The 24,689-nt window shown below is 38.2% G+C and overlaps 1 protein-coding gene across 1 annotated transcript in view; it reads right to left on the minus strand.

Moving 5' to 3' along the window:
• Positions 1-2,248: 2,248 nt before the first annotated feature.
• Positions 2,249-24,689, minus strand: part of lgi3 (leucine-rich repeat LGI family, member 3) — a 28,927-nt gene continuing 6,486 nt past the window's right edge. Inside the window, exons 2-9 of the mRNA XM_036578535.1 lie at positions 23,620-23,691; positions 20,548-20,619; positions 13,584-13,655; positions 10,918-10,989; positions 9,977-10,146; positions 8,210-8,374; positions 6,659-6,749; positions 2,249-5,093 (exon numbers count right to left, since the gene is read on the minus strand). Of these exons, the coding sequence (XP_036434428.1) occupies positions 4,364-5,093; positions 6,659-6,749; positions 8,210-8,374; positions 9,977-10,146; positions 10,918-10,989; positions 13,584-13,655; positions 20,548-20,619; positions 23,620-23,691 (1,444 nt within the window). The 3' untranslated portion in view covers positions 2,249-4,363. The remainder of the gene's footprint in view (positions 5,094-6,658; positions 6,750-8,209; positions 8,375-9,976; positions 10,147-10,917; positions 10,990-13,583; positions 13,656-20,547; positions 20,620-23,619; positions 23,692-24,689) is intronic.

A 24,689-nucleotide genomic window follows, 5' to 3' on the forward strand; every position in this document is an offset into this window, starting at 1 on the left:
ATGTGTTTACATTCCCAGACAGATAGTTTAAGTATGTTTGCGCCACAACGGAAATTTATAACGTTCAGCATGGTGGGAGCCCAAAACTGGTCTGCAGAGGAGGCAAAGTTTATGCTTCAAACTTTAAAAGACTTAAAATAGTTAGCAGGATGGACGGCTGTAAAGCTTGCAATAATGAGCTGTTCAGACAAGTAAATGAGTAAATGAACAACAGTGGGTTTACACGAACTATAGAATGAATTAAAAACAGATGGAAGTTTCTCAAATCGGCATATTACAAAGCAAGCAATTAAAAACACAAGCACTGCTTACCGCTGCTCGTCTCACTCTAACTGGACTCAAGTGGTGCTCTACGAATGAACGTATTGAGATTGTTGAGTAGAGTGAGCATATCAACACTCTTGTATATAGTCTTAATATATAATCGAAATGAATTCAATCGGATTGGCGAATATCTTTGCCTGTAAACAAAGCCATTGTGGCATCGCCAAAGGCCACGCTGCCATGGAGAGCCTAGACGTGTGGCCATGCAAAGCGGCTCTCGGAATGCGCTACACCACCGGGTGAAAAGGACACTTAAGCCGCTTTTCCACTGTGTGGTCTTGGCTTGACTCGACTCTTCTCGCCTTTTTTGGTTTTCTACTAGGCTCCCTGGTACTGGGTACTAATTTTGGTACCACCTCAGTCGAGGTTCCAAGCAAGCTGAGCTGATACCAAAAGGTGACGTGAAATCACTACAGATTACTGATTGGTTAGAGACAATTGCTAAACACATATGCTAGAATAGCGTACCATCTTGCACCACCCTTTTTGAGCAACCAGAATCATCTCGTCATCTGAACTCTGATGTAGTATTTCCCAAACTCTCCTGTTTTTTTGTCAGCAGTCTTTTGTCGTACTGCAATCAGCCTCTTCTGATCAAAATTCGTCTCAGCAGTTTCATTTGGTGTCGCTGTGACAGCCAGCTACATTGAGGGGGTACTATATCTGCAGTGGAAAACAAAGTAGCTGGTACTAAAAGCGAGTGGAGGCGAGCCGAGTCGAGCCGAACCACGCAATGGAAAAACAGTTTTATTGTTTCTGATGCTGTTGCAGTGTTGCAGAGTAGTTGTCTTTATTAGAGTAATTGTGTCTGAGGAGGGTGGGCTTTGTAATGTAACTAGTTACCCCTCCTTGTGCTTTGTGTTAGGTTAGCGCTGGTCTGGGTATTTCACTGCCACAGACTAAAAGGAGCATTTGCCGGAATGTGCTGTGTTGTCCGTGTCTTCTTCTGCACCAACGCTACAACATATATTCTTTGGGAACTACTTTACCTTATTACAGAAGCTTTACCACAAAAGTATTGTAAAACAATGTCTCAGGCATCAGGCAGCATATTTGTAACCATTTTATGCAAGCATGTTCGGTGAGGGAGCTTTTAATTAATGCCATTTTGATCCGTGCATATTTCTATAGGTTTTTTCATAGTTGGATGTCTTCACTATCATACTAAAGTGTGGCAATAAGTAAATAATGAATTTATATTCAGGAGTAGATGTTCATATTTGTGACTGCTGCTATATTTTGCTGTAATCCATCTGTACCAGGAATTCAGTGTTCTTGATATCTTGGTTCAGATGTGGTGGGAACGTATGAAAAGACCAATAGGCACTTTTGCTACTTTGCCTATAAATGTTTAAAGTCCTTAAAAGAATATAAGAATAGTATTTAATGAGCATTTCAAGTAGGCTACTGCATCTTTTCAGAAGATAAAGTTAAAAACGAGATTATCTAGCGAAGGATATTCTTGAAATAACATTCCTGTTATTATTATTATTTTTCATACCAGTACATGCTAGCTGTGTACGGGGAATTGTCAGAAAAACTTTGCATGGTGAGGAAGAGGTGGGGTTCCACAAAGAAAGACGTAAATTGGCCTCACCTTTGTCGCATTAAGATTTGCCTTCACTGGAACTAAGGGCCCCAGACCATTATTCCTCCTCCACCAAACTTTACAGCCAGCACTCTTTATTAGCCAAACCCAGATTAGAGACTGACTGAAGCGTATTTCCACTGCTGTGGAACAGCAGTGTGCTTTACACCACTCCAGCCGACACATGGCATTGCACATTGTGATCTTTGGCTCCTGTGCAGCTGAATAGCCACTGAAATCCAAGCCACAAAGCTTGCGATAAATAGTTCTTCTCACACCCGTTAGCAGTGAGTGTGGCTGAAATAGCTGAACCCACTAATAAGAAAGGGAGTTTGGCTTTGTAAACAGCAGTTTCACCAAGACAGATCAGGGGTATTTTAAAAATACAGTTATTATAATTGAAATCCTGAGAATGAGCTTAGAGAAGGTGAATGGATGATAAAAGACACATAAGAGATGCATCAAGAGACAACTTTCTTTTTTTTTTCTATTTTTATCTTCATAAATCTCCAACAGTGAAAAAACTCTGTGAAAAACCTTATGAAGTGGAAATCACCAGAAACAAAATCACACTCACTGAAGATGTGTTTATGTATCAAAAACAGAACTATGATATTGTGGTGAGAAAGCATTGTATAAATTCAGTCTGTCAATTTACTACTGATGATAAACGTTTATGAAATTTAAGTTAGTTATATAAGGTTCCACATTATAAACCTACATGCTCAGTCAAACACAGCCAGAAGAGAAGCTACGTTTAAGCATTTTCAGAGCACAGAATGATGCAACTTTGCAGCAACAGTGAGTCTGAATTTTACAATATAACAATATTGGTGATGTAAACAAGGGTGGGATTCATTGTGTGGGGGCGGAAATCATTGTGTAACACAACAACTGGAGACGGAGGATGAAAAATGGAAAACAGAATAGTTATTACTGAGCTATCTGTACTGAGAAAGTCAATAAGCAAAGCTTTGTTTCTATAACAGTCTATATATCTGCATGCATTCCAGCTCTTATAGTACAGAGTATAAAATCTCATTCTGAATATAGCCATTAATACTGCAGTTTACATGGGTGATGTTATCAGGTTTGTAGAAAAGATACAGTTTAAGCTGAATTATAATCTAGAATACAGTGAAATAAAGTTGGATGCTATGTAGCAAAACATATGTGTGGTACAAAGCACTGATACGGGTTTAAATCCTAATTGGTAGGACCATTCCGATACTTTATCTTGATCTGTTGTAAACAGTCGTAACTGTATTTCCTGCACAGTCCAGTTGATTTGTTTCCAGTAGATGAATAAAGAAGTATGGACAGTTTGGTTCATGGTGAAAAATGGCAGATCATACATACAGACATTGTTTTTGCATCTTGAATTTTATCCACTGATGAGCTGATATCCAGAACAGATTTGTCCACCTCTGAAGGGCAGGTGAATAACTTGGCACACTACTTGGAGAAATGTTCATGTTTAAATGACAAATGTTACAGGAAACCAGGCAAGTAGGCCTAAAGCAGTAGTTAGGCATAAAATCAAATCTACATCATTTTTCTTACCAAAAATATAGTTGGTCAGCTAAGACGTGGTCTCTGAGAATCACCATTTACCTCAGACCATGTCAGATTGTTAAGTAATTGCAAATAGACTTGTTTTGTGGTTTCTGACATGGTTTGACATACTGTTTAGTAGGGCTGCACAGTAAATAATACTTTTATTATTAGGTTAGCCCTACCAATTCCCAGTGATGCCACAGCCATCTGTGGCTAGGAGTCCAAAAGAATATAATTGGCCTTGCTCTTTCAAGTTTGGCCTTCTGTCTCCCCCCATTAGAACTGGCAATTAGTGTTCTCCTCCAAGCATGTTGAGCTGTCTAATGATTTGCATTTGAAGAAATTTGATAGGTGATAGAAGATAAAGTAACTTAATATGGGACAACTTTTCCCTTTGATTTCTTCAAATGTTAGATTTTGGGCTTGACCCATTTTTTTGCCCAGGAGTGTATATTTATGTTTATGTACTTTGCTACAGACATGCATATTTTAACAGAGCGCTAGTACAGGATTGTTATGTGGCCAATATCCTGTTTTCAGATATCAGAATCTGTATAGGGAGAGAAAAGGTTGATTTTTATTATGCAGTACATAATGCAGTGTCAGAAACCACATTAGCAAGCCTATCTGACAGTGAGAATTTATACCCACACTATGCACAATGCTAACTGGTGGATACAGTGCAAAATTAACAAAGCAGACTTCAGATACCAAATAAGTCTTGGCTGACTGACTGGATTTGGAAGAAGGGGGAAAATGTGTAAATCTGATATGTTGCCAAACTACAACTTCCAAGTCATTACATGTACATTACACCAAAACATGACAGAAGCCAGCAAACCCACTGATCTTCCAAGAACTTGCCCCACCAGGATGGGAATATCATAAAATGGTCTACTTGGCACTGAGGTCCACCACTAGGTGCTGATAGGCCATGGTCTTCCCCTTGAAGCTGGCAGCAAGTAGGATGTCCTTGTTGTCGATGGAGACCAAGCTAAAGCCGCGTGGCGCTAACATGTTAAGCTCTTGGAAGGGTTGGAACCTCTGGGTGAGGTCATCCCACAGGTAGACACGGGAGAAGGAGTAATCGCTTCCCAGCAGCAGGTACTGCCTGATTCCCACGGTGAAGGGGTAAACGGCCATTGACCCACGGGACGGCAGGGTCTGGATCTCCACGAAACGTTGGCTCTCCCACCGCAGGATCTTGGAGTCTCCTATGAAGCGTGTGAGGCACAGGTAGAGTGACTTGCGCACCCAGAAGTGCTTCACCATCTGAACGTCACCCGTGTCCGTGAGCTGGGAGTGGTAGGCGAACTGACGCAGGTTGCGATTCCACTGGTACACCACCGGGGGCTGCGAGGCACTGGAGAGAATGAGGCGGGGCTTGCCGTCAACCTCCAGGAACTCGATGTGGGTGTCGCGGTGCCATGGGTGGAGGGACTGGTGGGAGTAGAAGCCGTTGCTGTTCCAGCGGTAGATGCTGGTGGAGCCAGCCTTGGAGCTGTCCACCACTGCGAAGTACCAGTCCCCCTCGATCTGGAAGGTGGCGATGAAGTTGGGTTTGCGTACACGAGTGGTGTCGATGTCCTGGATTTTGACGAAGCGCAAAGGCCCTTCTTCCCACCTGCAGACCGGAAAAAGAACAAAGTTACAACATTTAAGAAAGACATATGAGTCTGTTGAAATTGTACCCTCAAAACTGCCCATCAACATTTTGGGGACATGACTTTAATATAAATGAGCATGCCGGTTTGCAGTAACTTAAAAGAAGGCTAGGTTCATTTCATTTCAGGTCATTTTGTATATAATAACCTAATATGTAAATCTTTGTAAAAAAAAAAATAATAAAATTGTGTTAAGCCCACAGATTTGTTTCTCTTGTTGTGATATCATCACTTATTAGCAAACCTCTCAGGTGTTTAAACCATTCATGGGTCAAAAGACTCAATATGTGCTTTTAGCAATATTTAAGAAAGGAAAACTGTCAAATCAATCTTTAAGGCAATACCTCCTCTGTATACCAGGGTAGATACTTTGTTGAAAATGACGTTGATGGTACAAAATATACCCAAAGTATTAGTAAATGTATTTTTCCTACTTAATGAAAAGTTACCGTGAGAAAATGAACATTTCTGAATGCAGAAATGGGTCTCCAAATGTTTGACAGGCAATACACTTCATAATTATGTTCAAATACATTATACCAGGGGTTCTCAACCTTTTTCCATCTCAGGGTCCACCTATTTATTGCTAGAAACCATGAAGTCCTGGAGGAAATTTTGGTAACACTTTACTGTAGCACACTGGTCATAAGGCTTTATGACACCTACATGCTTATCATGACAACTGACATAACCCTACATAAATGTTTATAAATGCTTATTCCAAAAGGTGTTGTGTAAAGTTTAAAGCCTATAAATTTTGCCAGTTTTGATCAAAGTTAGCTAAAGTTGTGACAGATGATGCCTATTGGAATATGCATTTATAAACAGTTATGTAAGGTTTTGTCAGCTGTCATGATGAGCTTATATAGGTGTCATGTAGCCTTATGAACAGTACCCTACAGTAAAGTATTACCAAATTTTTTTAGGAAAAAGTAATGTTTGGATGCTATGTTATGTGATGTGTATCATTGAACATATGCTTGTTTTATACTTGAAATCAAGCATAAAGTTGGCAAATTAAAGACATGTTTCACTTGCAAGTGTGCGATTACAGACCACTGGCTCCTCTTCAGTACTGTCACAAGGACCACCGGAGGGTGCCACACAGCCCCATTGTGGTCCATGGCACAGTGGCTGAGAAACCTTGCATGCTATTATCAAAGTTCAAGAACTACATATTCTAATTTCAATTAATTTGTAGGGATGCACCAATATGGGAACTGTGGGCCAATGTCACATGTTTTTCATGCATGTATCTGCCAATGGCAATATGTGAACATTTCTAAAAGGTAGAAATTGGGACTACATCTACTTGGATCTGCATTGTAGAGAAATATTACATTTATTTCTTTGGTCCAGTAACCCAGCAATGCCTAAATGTTCTGCTCTTGCAGACTGCAATAAAAATGTAATTCCAATATTATCATGCATCCCTAGTCATTTGTACTCTGGCTATATTAATTGTCCATATTAATGGGACTATATTAAGCAAGTGTGAGTATTACTGCATGCATTATTATCTCACTTATAGATATGAGATCCTCCAAAGAGTTGGGCTACAACCATGTAGAGGGTGTTGTTGATAACCACAGGCTTGCAGTACACCGCAGATCGAGCTGAAAACACACACACACACACACACACACACACACACACACACACACACACACATAACAGAGAAAACAGGTTTTTCAGACAGCTCCGTTTCTTTCACTCTTTCTCATATGCCACATCTTCTCTTTCTCTCCCCTTTTCCATCCCTCCCTTCCTCCTCCTTTGTTCCTAGTGTACCACTCCCAGTGAGACTAGAAAACCTACCGTCACCTCTCTCACCTTTCTCTCTCTCCCTCACGCCCAGGCCCATTACGTTAAAAGCAGCTTGAGTGGAGTAAGAATAGCATCTGCTTTTAGATGCACTAGCGCAGGGAGACACAGCAGGAGCCCAGGGAGCTTTTACGCTTCAGCTGTTTGCAGGATTTGAGTGATGGAAATCTTTATTTTAAAGGGGAATCTGAAACATCGTTTCAAACGAACCCCTCATGTCTGCTAATATCTTCAAAACAAGTGACTGATCTTATATAGCATGCACCAACACAGCCAGGGCCAGGATAAAAGAAGCCAGTCGTTTCTCAACGTTTCTTAATTTTTTGTTCATCAAGGTACAAACAATGTAAATGTTCCCTCAAAGGTACAACCGTGGTTTTAAGGTCCAGTTGTGTAACTTAATTAAGTTTTTTCCAGGTGAAAAATACATATTTGTATCTTCTCATAATCTAATGTTTTAAAACAGAACAATAAAATAAAAAGCCTGGAGACGAGACGGGGGTGTGGAGTCAATACAACTTATTTAAAAATCTCATTTCAATGGATTAGGGTACAGTTATATTCCCTGACTTTTTTTTTCTTTGAGATTTTGTCCTTGCTATGTGTTCTGTTAGAAAGTTTTTCCATTGATTGATGCTAATCTTTTCCCTTGTTTTCCAGTTTGTCAGAATAGGAACCTGACTAAAGGTACTGAGATATACCCTTGAGGGAACCACCCCAGTGACAAAAGGGTAACTGCCCCAGTGACAGTTTTATACCTTTATTCCTGAGAGTGTAGGAGTCCTGGCTACGAATGGCTGTTAGTTTGTTATTTTAAATCACTAAAATATCTTAGAAGTAACAAAAAAAAGTACATAATCAGGAATATGTCTCATTTTCTGGACTCCTGAATGTAAAAAAGCCTCTATTTGTGACAGACTGCTTGTATTTCTATTGCTAATTCCTTCCTTTATTGTACTATAATTGTTCATTATAATCAGTGACAATTATTCTGGACAGTCATAAGCAAAATTCTGATCATATTCTATGTTTTGTTGATTTTTTACATGAAAATGAGTTAACATGCCCTCTATTTTTGTCTTTTTATTTGCTGAGTTTGAGTATGAAGGTTCCCCTCATTAATGCAGATTCGATTTACAGACACATAATTGCTTAAGTTATTAAAAAGGTTCATTTGGAAATAAAGTTATACCACTAATGTTATAAACTTGGTAATAATGTAAGTAGTGTATTTGGGTGGTTTTCGACTTACATGTTATGTTGTAATCGCTCTTGAAAAGCATGTTCACATGATCCCAGATGAAAACGGTGCAGATTCCTGTATTTGGCTGAGCGAACACCACATAGAGGTCATCATTAAACTCATAGGACTCCACGGATAGGGACTGGAATGGGTAGGTCTCATACACCGCAAAATCTGTAGGAACAGAGGGGTCAGTACAAAGATCAATGCAACAAAGGACAAACAATGAATACTCAAGTGCTGCTTCCTAATGGCATCAGTGCCCAGGCATTAGCAGTTAAAATCCACAGCACAACATAGAGACTCATCCTTGCCTGAACCGCTGAGAAGGTTTGATTATTCAAGGTCAGAACTTCCACTTCATGCTGACTGTGGTTATTTTGCTAAGCTGTAGTAACAAAGCTGCTTTCCTACTTCACTCAAATCCACTCCATCAGCTAACACATGCAAACTGCATGCCTAAATTCATCACACCCTCGCTTCAAACTGTACCAAACAAACCCACAATAACTTGCTAAACACTGTATGACATATCGTTAGCTATAAAAATGAATAGGGCTGAGATGATGAGCAATTTAAAAAAAATTGAGAGTCCCAATCTTCAGTTATAAGCCGCAAGGCCTCTTCACACAATACCCATTTTAACATGTCCTCGTTGACTTGGCCTCGTCTCTTCCCCTCGGAAAACCTCCAACACTATCTAAGGGCCGTTACGTTACTATATTAGCTCAAATGAAGTTGTTTTAGATGAACCTCTGGAGGGCGAGGAATCGAGTGAACACTACTGTCTACTTCAGGAACCAAATTTGCCCTGAAATCATTGCAACATGACGCTTTTCCCTTTTCAAACCTGAAAGAAACAAATGGCAGCCAAAGCTGTTTATTAGCTATAGCAACAAAACACTGTAGATGTTTAATATTTCAAACCCATATTGTTTTTTTGGCTCTATTCACATTGGGTTTTACTTAGCAAACTACTCCATCTGTTATACACAACTGCTGATACAACTTCATTACTCTACTAGCTTCCTGGTTAGCAAGCTAAATGCTACACAGCTTGCAACAAAAAAATTAATGCAATAAACAATGATTTTCAACCAAAGCTAACGGCCAGATAAGCAATTATTAACATTTTTTTCTATATTATGTTCAAAATTCTCAAAAAAAAAAATGCTTTGCATTACCAAATTTGCATGGATAGCTCACTGAGGCTAACCTAGCTGAGGGCAAGTGTGTTCTGATTGACAAATTGAAAACGTGGTCTTCTTCCCACCGAGTCTTCTTCACGCATTCTTAGTGTTAACGCGCATCGGAGTCGATGTGAAGGTTTCACTGCGTTAAATCTGAAAAAAACTGACCAGGTGGAAAAAGACCTCGGGATGAATAAACATCAAAGAACAATGAAGAAAGAAAAAATATTCTTATTGTAGCATTTACCCTGAATGTTCACCCTAAAAAACTATAATTTCTACTTAGCTATTTCATGGCTGTAATTGGTCATCCCTGCCCTAAAAATAAACAAAAGTAAAACATTTTCAATTTAAAATGTTTCTATTTACAACAACCATTTTTGAATGTAAAACTAACTCAGAAGGAATGTATAAAAGCTTTTTCAGATGAGGCTGTAAGAAAGGCTACAGCTTGCTTTACTGCTGTCTTTGAATAATGCAGAATGCTTGACCATCATATCCTATAGGTTGTTTGGGCAGGAGAGCTGCTCCTAGGCCACAGTTCTTTGCCTAGGGAAGTCCCAGAATAGCAGTGTTCCTTCAGTACCCGCACTAATGCAGTTGAAGTCTCGTGGCGTTAGGTCATGGATGCGTCGGCCCTGGAACTCAAATGGACTGGCGCAGTATATAGCTGGAACAGAGGTGTTGGTCTTCTCCATCCAGTCCACCAGCCACTTGATCTTACAGTCACAGCGAAACGAGTTCCCTCGCAGGTCTCTGAGGACAAAGCAGAACAACTTCCTCTATTTAATTAAACACACTACCGTTCAAGTCTGGAATGAATGTTTTCAGTGATATATAACCAATGTGGCTGCAGATCTATGCCTAAGCTGATTCATCTTGCTAGTCCTGTGCAGCTTCACAAAGTGATGATCAAATCTCAAATCAAATTTTGTGAATAGTTCATTAAAGTGTGGTTACAGTGTATAATATATCAATTAATAACTTCTTGTTGATCTGAAAATGATGAATAAAATGTGAAAATCTAAAATAGTACTAAAACTGAAATAATAATGGTGTCTAGTTCATAATATTTACATCTTCACTGTATAAATTTTTACTGCATATGGAAAATATACGTATATATCGCAGTTGTCAGAAGAAAACCTTGTTACCTCTCCAAAATGGTAACTAACCAGAAAAAGGGAAAAAAACCTACTGAACTTTTAATGTAAGTCAATGGAACCAGATGTTTTCCCAAGTCATTTTGGGCCATTTTTTGGGTTCATTCATCGTGAAATTTACACACAATATAAAGGGCTACAGATACTTTCAAATTATGTCAAAAATCAAAAAAACAAAAATGGAGATAAGGGTTTTTTCTGACAACAGTGATATGAATATGTTAATAAGTGATTCCAAACATTTGAATGGCAGTGTATGCATGGTAGACTGCATAAAGTACATGTAGTACATAGAGTACGCTAAAATGGACACTAAATGCAATTCAGTAAATTTCATCTGGAATGTGTTAAAAAGTGGACTCACAGGTCAGTGAGGATGTCCAGGTGTTTGAAGAGCTCTCTGGGTAAAACCTGCAGGTTGTTGTTAGACAAAGATCTGCCAAAGACACAAGAGAGAGTCTGTGTTAGAGCACAGTATGGCCTCAAATCTTATTTGCTTCATATAAATCAAGAAGTTCACTAAAATATCTTAAAAGTTCCTTCATGTCAGGCATATAGACTTATCAGCCACTTCATTAGAAAGCCTACCTAGTAGCTCCACCTTCTGGTGTACAGTTAGAGACTGTAGGTTATCTGTTGCTCATCTGCCCATCTAGCCTTTCATCAGTGGTCAGTTTCTGACAGTGTTGGGGATAACTCGGTACAAAGTAATGCGTTACAGTAATGTGATTACTTTTTCCTGTAAGGAAGTCAAGTAACACATTACAGTACAAATTCTTGTAATCACATTGCAGTTACTGACCTAATCCGTATTTCATTACTCATCACTGCATCACTCATATGTCTCTAATGGAGCAAAATTCATTTAACACTATGCATTTAAAACATACACTGATCGGCCACAACATTAACACCACCTCCTTGTTTCTACACTTATTGTCCATTTTATCAGCTCCACTCACCTTTAAGTCAGACTGTAGTCTCTGCAAACTTTGTTTGCCCCCTTTTACCCTGTTCTTCAGTGGTCAGGACCCCTATGGATCCTTGCTGAGCAGGTACTATTTGGGTGGTGGATCATTCTCAGCACTGCAGTAACACTGACGTGGTGGTGGTGTGTTAGTGTATGTTGCGCTGGTCTGAGTGGATCAGACACAGCAGTGCTGCTGGAGTGTTTAAACACCTCGGTGTCACTGCTGGACTGAGAATAGTCCACCAACCAAAAATATCCAGCCAACAGCGTCCTGTGGGCAGCGTCCTGTGACCACTGATGAAGGACTAGAAGATGACCAACACAAACTGTGCAGCAACAGATGAGCTACTGTCTCTGATTTTACATCTACAAAAGTAGTGTGCCTAATAGAGTGGACAGTGAGTGGACACAGTGTTGATCCACTCACACCAACACAACACACACTTACATGCTACCACCACATCAGTGTCAATGCAGTGCTGAGAATGATCCACCACCCAAATAATACCTGCTCTGTGGTGGTCCTGTGGGGGTCCTTACCATTGAGGAACAGGGTAAAAGGGGGCTAATAAAGTATGTAGAGGAACAGATGAACTGCAGTCTGTAATTGTAGAACTACAAAGTGCACCTATATAGTAAGTGGAGCTGATAAAATGAACAATGAGTGTAGAAACAAGGAGGTGGTGTTAATGTTATGGCTGATCAGTGTACATTCCTGTTATACAGATTATACATGTCTTTATGCATAATGTACACTGGTGTGTGCTACCTGTGTCGCTGACTGCTTCAGTTCAGTTGTGAATGTGAGCTGCACAACATACATGCGGGAAACTATACAAGACCGTAAACTTGGCAAACAAGATGTCAAAGCAAATAACCACACTAATATGAAAGAGATGGATAAGATCACCATGCTAAAGAAGAGAGAGACCCAACCTCATCTAAACAGCTCTGTGCATTTTACACTTATTCACAAAGGCAGCTGTTTCTGGACTGTTTTTACTGGCTAGTTTCTAAATTTTCAAACAGTGTCAGCCATTAATAATCTTTATCAAGTGTAACTGAATGTGTTTTGTTCAAAGGCAGGGACAATGATATATACTGTGATTGGCTATTGCTTTCTAAATAAAGCACTGGAAGGACTGTTGGATTTTTCTCTTGTGCTTACCACTTAGTACAGATGTGTGGGCTTTAGAGAGTACCACAGCAGTAAAGTAATGAATAGTGAGACTGCTTTTTTCCAGGAAGAAATCAGTAAAGTAATCTCATTACAGCTTCAGGGAAGTAATTAGTAATAGTTTCCTTTTTGAGTAACTACTAGGGCTGTCAAACTAGGACTGAACATTGCAATATTTGTTGAATTCAAAGCAAACAATACACACTTTTAAGCCAAAAATGTCCATTTGAATTTTTAGAGCTCCCTCCACTGCACCTCCTAGTGTGCTCCAGGCCTAGTTACTAACATGACCACAAACGATGACTACAAAACAGAGGGAAGACCACTTTATGACTGACCACAAACAAACGAAACAACGATTTATTATGGCTTTATTAAATATTGTATGGGGTTTACATACTAAGGGGACATTTGCCAACATTCAATAGGTTTTGACCAGCTTGGACGCTCAGAACGAGGAATATGACTATAAACTGAATAACGCTAATGGGTAAAAAGTCTTGCTCGTGTGAGGTGATCGAAATAATCTACAAAAGTAGGGTGCCTAGTAGAGTGGACAGTGAGTGGACACAGTGCTTACAAACTCCAGCAGCACTGCTGTGTCTGATCCACTCGTACCAGCACAACACACACTAACACACCAACATATTTTTTGGCATAATATTGGCTTTGTAAATTGGGTGGAGCTTATGTTATATTAGTGAGGCAAAATGATATTGGAATCATATCAGATATCAGAGTCCTCAAATATTTGACTAAAAATTTAGGAATCAACTTATGCTACATAAAATATATACATAGAAACTGCACTTATATACATAGATATATACATAGAACTGCTAATACACAGCTTTGCACTGTTAAGACAGTAGTGGATACCTACAGATGTGTTAGTGACTTCAGGCCTCTGAAAGTGTGCTTGGACAGTGCCTGGATGTCATTGTTCTCAATGAACCTGCAAGGCAGAAGGAAAAAAGAAAAAAGGGTTAGAAAAAAAAGAGTTAAACGAATGAATCAGGAGAAGCACAGTCTCATCCTTCATCCAGGTGATTCTTTGTGTGACTATACAATGAAGGAAAGCTAAGTATGACAGGCTAATTACAAAGGTTTAGAAGTGTGAAGTGTAAGCAAAACACAGTTTTAGTGCTCCTCTCTGCATTTCTACATTCACAAAAATTAAACGTTGTATTCCTTAAAAATGTCAAGTGGTTCCACACAAATGTGTTAAGCAGCTTCTAAGTTACTTGATTGAGTAACATTGTAACATCCTTGCTCTCTTTGTCCACATCTCACTTTGTTTACCTTCCCTCATGTGTCTCGCAGTGTGCTTTTGTTGATGTTTTTGTTCCTGTTTCCTTCCCCGTCCTGCCTCCAGGTTATCTGTCTCACCTGTTGCTAGTCTGTAGCACCGCCCTCTCATTAGCCTCAGGTGTTCCTTGGTTGTTCTCTGTGTATTTATAGCCCTGTTCCTTGATAGGCATTGTTTGTTGTGTTCTCAGATTCAGCTTTAGTTTGTTTCTCTCCAGTATTTTGTACTTTTGTTCTGTTTGTTCTCTGTTTGTAGTTCTTCTAATAGAGCTTTTCCTATGTTTCTGTTATTTATTGCTGTTTTCAAGATGGACATCAATAAAGCTCCCAGCTTGCACTTGCTTCCTGCTTCCTTATCCTACATCTTCCACCACATTACAAATATGTACTTAACAATTCAAGTAAATCACACTAAAGTGATTTGAGTAAATTCTGAAAAACTGCACTGATTGTTTTTACGTATTATCAAAAATTAAATGTAGGATTCACTTAAAAATATTATGTCAAGGGGTTCCATGGAAATGGATTAGGTAGCTTTTTAAGATTACACTTAAGCTGAGAACACAACAAACAATGCCGAGCAAAGAACAGGGGTATAACTACAAAGAGAACAACCAAGAAACACCTAAAGTTAATGAGAGCACGGGGCTACAGACAAGCAATAGGTGAGACAGATAATCAGGAGGCAGGACAGGGGTGGAGACAGGAACAAAAACATCGACAAAAGCGCAGTGCTAGACAACTGAGTGGTAGGTTGCACAAAAACGTGCACTTACAGCCAACAATGTGGCTAATCTGTTAACCGTGGTGTATAAGAAAGATGCTGAACAATGGAAGGTAGTCCGGGGGGAAGGTTTCACTGACTTGCATGCATTTGTTGAGTAATATCAATGAGAGAAAAACAACAGCAGAGCGATTTCATTTTGTGCACTTGCTTGCTGTTTTTCCACTTAATAACATGGATGTAGCTGTATGTTGTCCAGTCCCTCCCCCATCTCTCTCTCTCTCTCTCTCTCTCTCTCTCTCTCCCTCCCTCCCCCCTGCCTCTTTCTTTCTGATGGATTCATGAGTCACCGTCCTGTGGAATTCAATTAAGATTGCATAATAGATTGAGGCATTGCATGTGTGCTCTATGTGTTACATTCATCTTCTAAAACCTTTTAGCTTAATTACATTGAAGATGGTGCAGTGTCTTCTCATTTCTCTCTCTCTCTCTCTCTCTCTCTCTCTCTCTCTCTCTCTCCCCCCTCTCTCTCTCTATCTCTCTCTCTTTCTCTGCAGTCATTCCACTAGCTTTGCATTGGCAAATGGACCAAAACGTTACCTGAATCTTAAGTTGGGATTTAACGGTAGGCACAATGGTCCGGGTACAAAGGGGCGGACAACACATACACATGGTCACAGAACCAGAGACGAGAGTGAAATCACCTCAGACATTTTGAATGTGTGAATTTAAATGTAATGTAATCACTTTCATCACTACAGACAATCATGTTTCCTGGGAAAGCCAAACACAGTCATTAACTAGGCAGGTAAAAATGTTAAGGTTACTGTATATGCAGAGATTTGAACCTCACTGTTCAGCTAACAGTTCTGTAATGTTACCCATTATGCTATCTAACCGTTGTGAAACTGGTTATAACTCTAAAAGTTCCACGTAGCCTGGAGAAAGAGCCCTGTTTTTACAACAAGAAGAACCAAGTTTAGTAAGTTCTCAGAGCTCCTTCTTTGAAAATACCTGTTGCTCCTTATTTCATGATGAATGGACTAAAAGAAATGACCCAAAATGACTTGGAAAAAAGTCTGGTTCCACTGACTTACATTAAAAGTAAAGTATGTTTTTTTCTTCTCCTGTAAAGTTACCATTTTGGAGATACAAGGTTTTGTACCGACAGCAGCGATAAGCTTTCTGACACTGTATGACAATCTGTTATCTGTAAAAATGAACAAAATTTAAGTTTCAACTTTAGCTTAGCTTTGTAGCTCCAGCTTAGGACTAAACCAAACTTCAGACAACAAACTTGTCTTGGCAGATCAACTATGTTTAGGTTAATTGGGAAATTGTGTAAATTAGATTTTGGGCTGAATTATCGCTTTAGCTACGAAGCCAAATAAAGAAGAATGACTTATGCAAAAGTATATGTTTTCGATCAACTGACTGTCATTGTTTTTCCTGTGCCAGTGAAAAAACAAAGCTCTGGTTAGTCGTCTGCTATGCCTGTGTAGCTCACTCCCTGACGCAGGCACAGTGGACTCAGCAGTCCGCCGCTGGAGGAGAGGGCAGCCACAGCAAAACACAAAAAGTCAAACCTCAGACAAGCTTAGATCAGATTCTTCAACGGCCATTCAGGCTGGATCTGTTCCTACAAGCTCAGCACACCACAGTGAGCTGGACATGTGGTCTGCAAACCACAGAAGATGAGTCAGTTCTTAGTGAGGATATTCTCAGAAACACAACGAATGAACCCATATCTGCCATTTTGCTTCATGAGATTGAATCAATTGTTCTTATATTAAAGGGGTCATAATTGTTATGACATTTGTGTACCAACAATATAATATACTACTACTAATAATAATGTGATATCATATAATTCATTTTACAGTACAATTTCTATCCTCTCTTTATCTCAGGCTGTTACTGTGTCTTTAAGAGTGATGTATGCAAATATATGCTGTTCTGATTGGCTGTACTGTACTGCGCCTCAATCAAAAAAACACTCACTTCAGCGTGAAAGAATGGGGCTAAACTGTTGCATGCTGAATATGTGGATATGTGTTAATGCACTGGGTTTTGTGACATCACAAAACCAGTGAATTCAAAACTTAAGCTTCTGAAGTTTAGTTCTGACATATGGCCATGTATGGCCTGGAAAACTGTGAAACATTAACAGTGTTTGCATACTTCATTAAACTTTTATTTTAAAAAGGTGAGTTTTTCATTATATGGGCCCTTTAATCATTTCTCACCTGCAGCTCCTTAAAACAAGTTGGCAAATTCTGCTAAAAGTGCAGATTCTAAACTTTTCATCAATATCACATTTGTGGTTTTAAGTATAAAATGAGAGATTACTAATTTCACAAAGTTACTGTTGTGTGTGGAGTCTTGTTTTGTGCAAAAGACAAACATTCTGTACATTTTTTCTGTTACATTGAAACAAATGGGGAACAAGTACAAACCCGAACAAACTGACACAGAATACAAATCTAATTTAAATGTAGTTTATCCTGTAAGCAGCTACAGTCGTGTGCAGCAGTTTGAACACCAGATTACACATTTTGTTGATTAAGTGTAAATGAGTTAACACATCCTCTACAGAGAACACACTGAAATATGACCTGTTTCTGCAAATTGTAGTGATTGTAGTGCACAATTTTTTAATTATTTGCTCAGTTTAACATATTAGAGAAAAAACATCAAATTTAAAATATCCAATCACATTTGTATGTGCCACATTTTATATCTTATTTTTTCACCTATGTGTTAAAAAATACAGCAAATTAGCCATAAACGTTCATTAAAATGTGTAGAAGTTTGTTCTCTGTATAGGACGTGTAAACTTATGTTCACTACATCAACATTTGACCAGGTGTCCAAGTTTTTGCATGTGACTGTATGTAGTTAATTCAGTTATGCTATTACGTAATTGTGTCTTCTGAGGATATAAGTGATTTATTGACTACTGGCATCGTATCTTCATCAGTATAGCGTTGATTTTGCATTTTAGACCTAAACATTTCCTCCTGACTCAGTACTGCTTATTCTGTTAATCTTAACAAAAATCTTACGTAGTGTAGCTTCAAAGAAATAAATGAAGACAAATTTACCACAAAAACAAACATGAAAAAATGCTATCTCAACATTAGATTTGGAACTTATGGTCAGACTATGGCCAGATCTAATAGAGTAAAAGTGAAGTCGGGGGGTAAACTATAAAGCATTTAGGAAATCTGTCCATTTTTCTCTTGGTTAGCTGCACTGAGTGCGTGTATCATGGATTCACAGCCTGGGGGAACGGACATGGACTTTAGCTTATTACCGCAATTCGATCAGTCTTCTTTAAACTGATCTAACGAGAAGTGAGCAAGTGAATGCAGCCTCAGCTGAACAGGACACTTAGTCATACAGCTCTGCTGCTGCCTCAGGACTGCTAAAAGCTAACGCTCATTAGCATTTCAATCTAGCCACGAATCTGAACCACAGGGTATCTGTGTCAGCTCAGCAGTTCAACATTATTCTCATAGCGTGTTCCTTTAAGACTACAAATAACAATACAGTTATATACATTATATCTGTAAATCGCTGTTGTCAGAAGAAAACCTTGTAGCTCCAAAATGGCAACTTTACAGGAGAAGGAAAAACATACTTATTTTTTAATGTAAGTCAATGGAACCAGACTTTTTTCCAAGTCATTTTGGGCCGTTTCTTCTGGTCCATTCATCATGAAATTTACACACATTGTAAAAGTCAACAGGCATTTTCAAATTATATCAAAAACTCAAAAATGACAAAAATGGAGATACGAGGTTTTCATTTTGCTGATATATACAGTATCCAATGTTCTTATATCACACATTTTGTAGTTTAAGACAGTGTACTAATACTGTGTACGGCTGAATTATAGCAATAAACAATATAATCATGATCCAATTACAGCTACAGTTTGAAAAGCTATAATTATAATTATATAGCTATTAATTCTATTATAATTAACTGCAATATTTTCTATTGCATACATTTATTAACTAACCATACACAATGGTTGTTCAAGGGTTCTTTAGTAAAGGAAATGGTTTTATATAGATCCATGAAGACTTAAAGAACCCTTTGCATGATTAAATGGTTCTTTGTATCATGAAAGTGTTCTTCAGATTGATGTTACTTATGGTTCTATATACAACCTTTTTGAAAAGGGTTCTATATAGCACCAAAAAGAGTTCTTCTATTGTAACAATGTGAAGCTTGTAAGTAAAGTAAAACCCTTTTTGATGCTATATAGAACCCTTTTCAAAAAGGTTCTATATAGAACCATGGACAGCACATTCCCAATCAGCCTGACGAACTCTTTCACCACGCAAAGAACCCTGTAATCATGCAAATAGTTCTTCATGGTTCTACATAGAACCATTTTCTTTATAAAGAACCCTTGAAGAGCCATCTTTTTTGAAGAGTGTGGTTTAGAATGATTGTGCAAAGGAAATGGGTAAATAAAAGCTATGCAATAAAGAAAAAAATGTTTGGCACATGAGGGAAAAGGAAATAGTGACATTGGCACATATTCAAATGATCACAGTATTCAATAATGTCAGTTACTGTCCCGAGGCTACTATATACAGTACTTTAAAACAAGCATCTTGTAATAAATTACACATAAATTGCTGCCATTAATGTCTCTAATCAAAAAAACATTTTAAAATCAGTGGTTTCGCTGGGTTTAGGGTGCAATAACACCACCTTTGTTCAGTCAAAATGGAGTATGTAGTATAGTCACGAGTGTCAAAGTTGAGTATACTCCACAATCCACAATGCATACTTAGAACCAGTCGGTTATTGAGTATGGTAATGATGGACACTATTGTCCCACAATCTAACGGGAAACAGAAAGGGAGGAGCTTCTCACATCTGGATAATTCTGAAAAAATGGTGGACGGCAACATGACAGCAGCTGCGGTGGTAGCGGGACCAGAAATGGTGTATAAACGTCTATTCCAAGCCCATCCCAAATTTATAAAATATTCTGTAAAAAAACAAATGTTTTATACTTTCTAATGTTTTTATTTGTTAGCGTTTCTGTAAGAAATTTGTTTGTGAACACACATTCATTTGTTAGCTAGCCTTCAGAGTCTAGCTTGCTATGATGTGCGATGTCATAGCAATGGTTAGTCACTTCCTGTTAGTAAGAATGGTGTAGTATGTTAATATTTTGTGTACTAACCTGTCGAGCTCATGCTATTAAGATTAGTACGCAGTATATACGGTATAGTATTAGTGTGTGGTACACAATTGGGACGCAACCGAAGTTTTTAAATGCCCTAAAGTCACTGAGTGCAGACGACGCTCGTGTTCCATTTAAGGAGTAAAAGCACTCAACCTTCAGCTGCCTCTTTGCAAATATTGTTCCTTCAACTTCAACTTCTGGCTGAAAGCTTTGGCACTGAGGGCCGAGAAATGTCCGGAGAGAACACAGCTGTGCCGTGGCGCTCCGGAGGCCCATAAGCAGAGCGATATTGTTCGTCAATTAAGAAAATGGCCCCCTCAGCATTCAGAGGGAATGAGTGGATGGAGGGAAGTGGTGCCCCTCGCTGTGGAGGAGCAGAAAGGTAGATGGATCAATAGCACTCCTTCATAGCTGCCAGAGCGACATACATCCTGGCCTTTTCTTTCTTTTGTTCTGCCTGCTTTCTTACTGCTGTGCATTTAGAGGACTAATTTTGGCCCTTTTGAATAGACTGCAGACAAAACCGCATCCATTGCTGTGATTTATCCAGCTCCTCCTGATTGGCTTTGAGTTTTAAGACAGTAGTACATACATACTCACAGATACTGCAAGTGAGAGAGGCCAGCGAAGGCGTCGTCAGCAATCAGGGAGAATGTGTTGGAGTTTAACAGACTGTTGGAGAAAGAGAAAGAAAGAGTTTGTGATTCCTTTGTAGAAAAAAGTATATATATTTTTCCCCATTTTTAGTTTCCTCAGATTATTAATTTAAATTTGGATGTTTGTTGATTTTTGATCACATATCTGTTAAAAAAAAAAAAAGAAAAAATTAAAAAAATATATTTTTTTTGTTTTTAGGTCTAATAAACACTGAATAATACTTTCAGTAACATTGAAAAATATCCTGGATAATAAACAAACCCGCTTATGACTCACACTCACCCCTGTGCAGCAGGCTGAATATGCTTCACAAAGGGGCTACGAGCACTCAAATCATTTTTGCATGTCCCATTAAAGGGGAGGAAACCAGTATGAACCCACACCAGCAGGAGCTTACAAATACACATTTTAGGCAGTTTCACTCTCAATTTGGTAACATATACTGTAAAAGACTTGAGACACGCTCTAAGTAGAGTATATTTGATGCTTCTGCCCTTGATGTAGCCAGCTAATATATATATTAACTTGATATGTTAATATCTTTAGAGATTGTAGGATCCTATTTACTGGAACTCAACACTGCAAAATGTACATTAAGTGCATTTTTTAAGCAAAAATGGAAAATAAAATAAAAACTTGTAAATTTAAAACTGAAGTTTTCTTGTAAGAAGCTGGGCAGTGTACACATTCACACGTAACAACAAGTCCGGCCTAGAACACATACACAAGAGACCAACTTGTCAAGACAAAACATTCTGAGCTGCTGCTGCTCGGAACTGTGTGGGTGTGTCAAACCGCACTATGATTGCCCATGTTGTTTTCCAGGCAATGTAAACAACCCGACTCCGGTGAAAATGGTCAGAGCCGGTTTAAAAGGAGCGTGGCTGCTTCTTATTTCCCCCATTATATAAAAAACAGGACTGCTAAACAGTAGAGGGCGCCCGTGAGACCTTAATGAATGGGAGTAAACGGAGCTCAGCGGCTAAAAGTGAAAAGTTAAAATAGTTTCTGATCACTTGCCCAGAATTTTCCTTTAATTTGATAAAGTAGATGTATTTCATAAAAAAAAAAAACAAAGAAAATTTGCGTATATATTACTGCTACTGATTGGTTAGTAATGATTGGTTGGCAAGCGGAGCAGCTCATTGGCTATTGTATCGGATAGAAAATGTGTTCCAAATGGCCTCAATCGGACTCGTCTATTCCGATTAAGAAGTATACACGGATGGATTGTATTCCGATTGAGCTATTAGTCAGATTATTAACGGATGTAATGTAAACATGGCTAGTCAGTTTATGTGAGAGGAATGCTACATATACATACTTTTAACTCTGATCGGTACTTTGGCAGGTCTGTCGTCACATAAGGTCAAACTGAGTCCCACCCAACTCAAAACAAACTGAAGAAAATGGCAGAAAAAGTAATTTCAAAAATCTCTCAAAAGTAAAAAAACAACATCATTTTTGCTTGTAAAAACCTCACAAACCTCACAGTTTGAAGATCATGAGAATGAGTAGACAGGGGTATTACTAAGTAAATATTTATTCTCAGAATTCTCAATAAAATACCATATTTTATGAATTTACATTCCAAGTCTTTCCAACGTAACTAACAAATACTGGAGTATTAATTACTGGATCCAGCTCTGGACTGGTGTGAATAAAAGTCTGTGGGATTCACTGAAATGAATTCTCTCAGTCACGCACTCACACAGCCGGGACAGAGCAGCTATTGTTGGCGAGTGTGAGAAGTGTGTAAGCAGAGGCTGCCGGCTGTGTGGACTGCAGCAGTGACGCTGACCCTGTCACTGATACACACCGCACTGCACACTGTGTTCCACTCCGCACACACTCACTCCCACCTCTGCTCAGAGAACAACACCTGCTGCTGATCAAATGTGCTGTGGGCTGTTCTTTCTTTCCCTTCTTTCTGTTTAGAAGGTTGGCTGCACTTCCTTCTCCACAGAAAGAGCCACTCATGAGTAACGTTCCTGTGTGCGTTTCATTTCTCTGGCGTTTATTTTTTCGTTTATTTCCACATAAAACACTTTTATGTATGTTTTTCATGAGGGCAAGTAAAATAATGATGCATTTTCACTGTCCGGATGCCGTTTGATGTGCAAGATGTCTTCAGTTCTGCATGTATGCATGAATGAACCATGCTCTGTATGTAAAGCCCTAAGACTGACACAGTAGAGTGCAAAAGTTTGGGACACTCCTGGTCACTTTACATGTTTTTGGTTTGTGAAAAATCGGTTTACAGACATCCTCTTTGGAGAACACACTTCTGCACATTTTGATACACAGTTACGTTTATTTGCTGAATTTAGCATATTGGGACATAAATATGTTTGATTTTTTGTTATAATTTTAATTATACAAATATAAAGTGTGGCAAGATTTGTGGCATGTTTTATATTTAATGTTACATTTTTTTGCAAAATAAATAAATACATAAATAAATCAAACAAATGGGAAGAAAATGAACAAATGTATAAATAATTTTTAAATTAACAAATGAATACTTTAAACATAATAATATAATATAATATAATATAATATAATAACGCAAGGCATTCATTTTCAAAATACTCTTGTAATAATGAGCACAGTTTTACCACACACAGATTTTAAAGCTCCTGGTTTCAAATGTTTAAATTTTGTTTACATTTAATATGTTAATATGTTAAACTCAGCAAAAGAAATTGTACACGAAACTAAAATGCCATGTTTAGGTTTGTTGTCTGTAGAGCATGTGTACCTATTTTCACTTTAAAAATCGATTTACAAAATATGTATTTTGACCAGAGGTGTGTCCAAACTTTAGTGTAGAGTTGTACATGTGAATATGTTCACAGCTCTGACAGCATAATGTGTTTAATGCGTAATGGGATGGCTCTGCAGTTCAGTTTTCAATGTATGGAGCTTTACATCAAGGTAAAAATTGGTGATACTGGGCTCTTAAGGTACCCAAAGCAAGGCTGAAAGGGCTGCAGTGAAGCGTGTTCTACTCACAGAAACTGCAGCAGGTGGAGGTGAGAGAACGCCCCCTCAGGAATCTCAGTGAAGGCAGCGTTCACCATCGTCCTGCAAGCAAAAGAGCAATTATGATTAGCAGCGTATGGTGCCAGTCAATGCTATAGGTACACTTGCTCTTTTTAACTATACTCAAGGGTTCTTTAGTAAAGAAAATGGTTCTATATAGAACCATGAACATTCAAAGAACCCTGTGCATGAGAGTTCTATATAGCACCAAAAAGAGTTCTTCTATTCTTACAAGCTTGACATCAAAACAATAGAGGAACCCTTTTTGGTACTAAATAGAACCCTTTTCAAAAAGGTTCTATATTGAACAATCTATAGCACGTCAATCAATCTGAAGAACCCTTTCACTATGCTAAACAAAAACTTGTAAACATGCACAGGGTTCTTTGAATGTTCATGATTCTATATAGAACCATTTTCATTACTAAAGAACCCATGAAGAACCATCAGTGTAACAACAGAAGAACACTTTTGGGTGCTGTATAGAACCATCTACAGCACATTTTCCATCAATCTGAAGAACGATTTCATGATGCAAAGAACCCTTTAATCATGCGAAGGGTTCTTTGAGTGTTAATGGTTCTATATTGAACCATTTTCTTTACCAAAAGGAGCATCATCTTTTTTAGTGTATAGGCTTTTTAGTAAGCTTAATGATAATAATAATAAAAATAAATAAATAAATAATAATAATACATATATACATACATACATTAAAATGCAAGTGATTTACAATGAAAAAGGAAAAATAGAAGCCAGCATAATAAAAAAGGAAAGAAAGAAAAAATTATGCAAATTCTAACAATCTTTTTCTAATTAAGTTAAAAGAGTAAAAAGTATATAAGATGATAATTAAATGGTAGAACAAAAAATGTATGTTTCAAAATCTGAAACTAAGCAAAATAAAATAATAATTAAAATAAATACAAATAATTAAGACTCATTGTCCAATTACTGCTCTGATTTATTCTGTAACGAATTACTACATAACTAATATGTTGGTTATAAAAGTGAAACACCCAAGTGTCGGCCCACATATG

This window comes from Colossoma macropomum, unplaced genomic scaffold, assembly GCF_904425465.1.
Source record: "Colossoma macropomum unplaced genomic scaffold, Colossoma_macropomum, whole genome shotgun sequence".
NCBI lineage: Eukaryota > Metazoa > Chordata > Actinopteri > Characiformes > Serrasalmidae > Colossoma > Colossoma macropomum.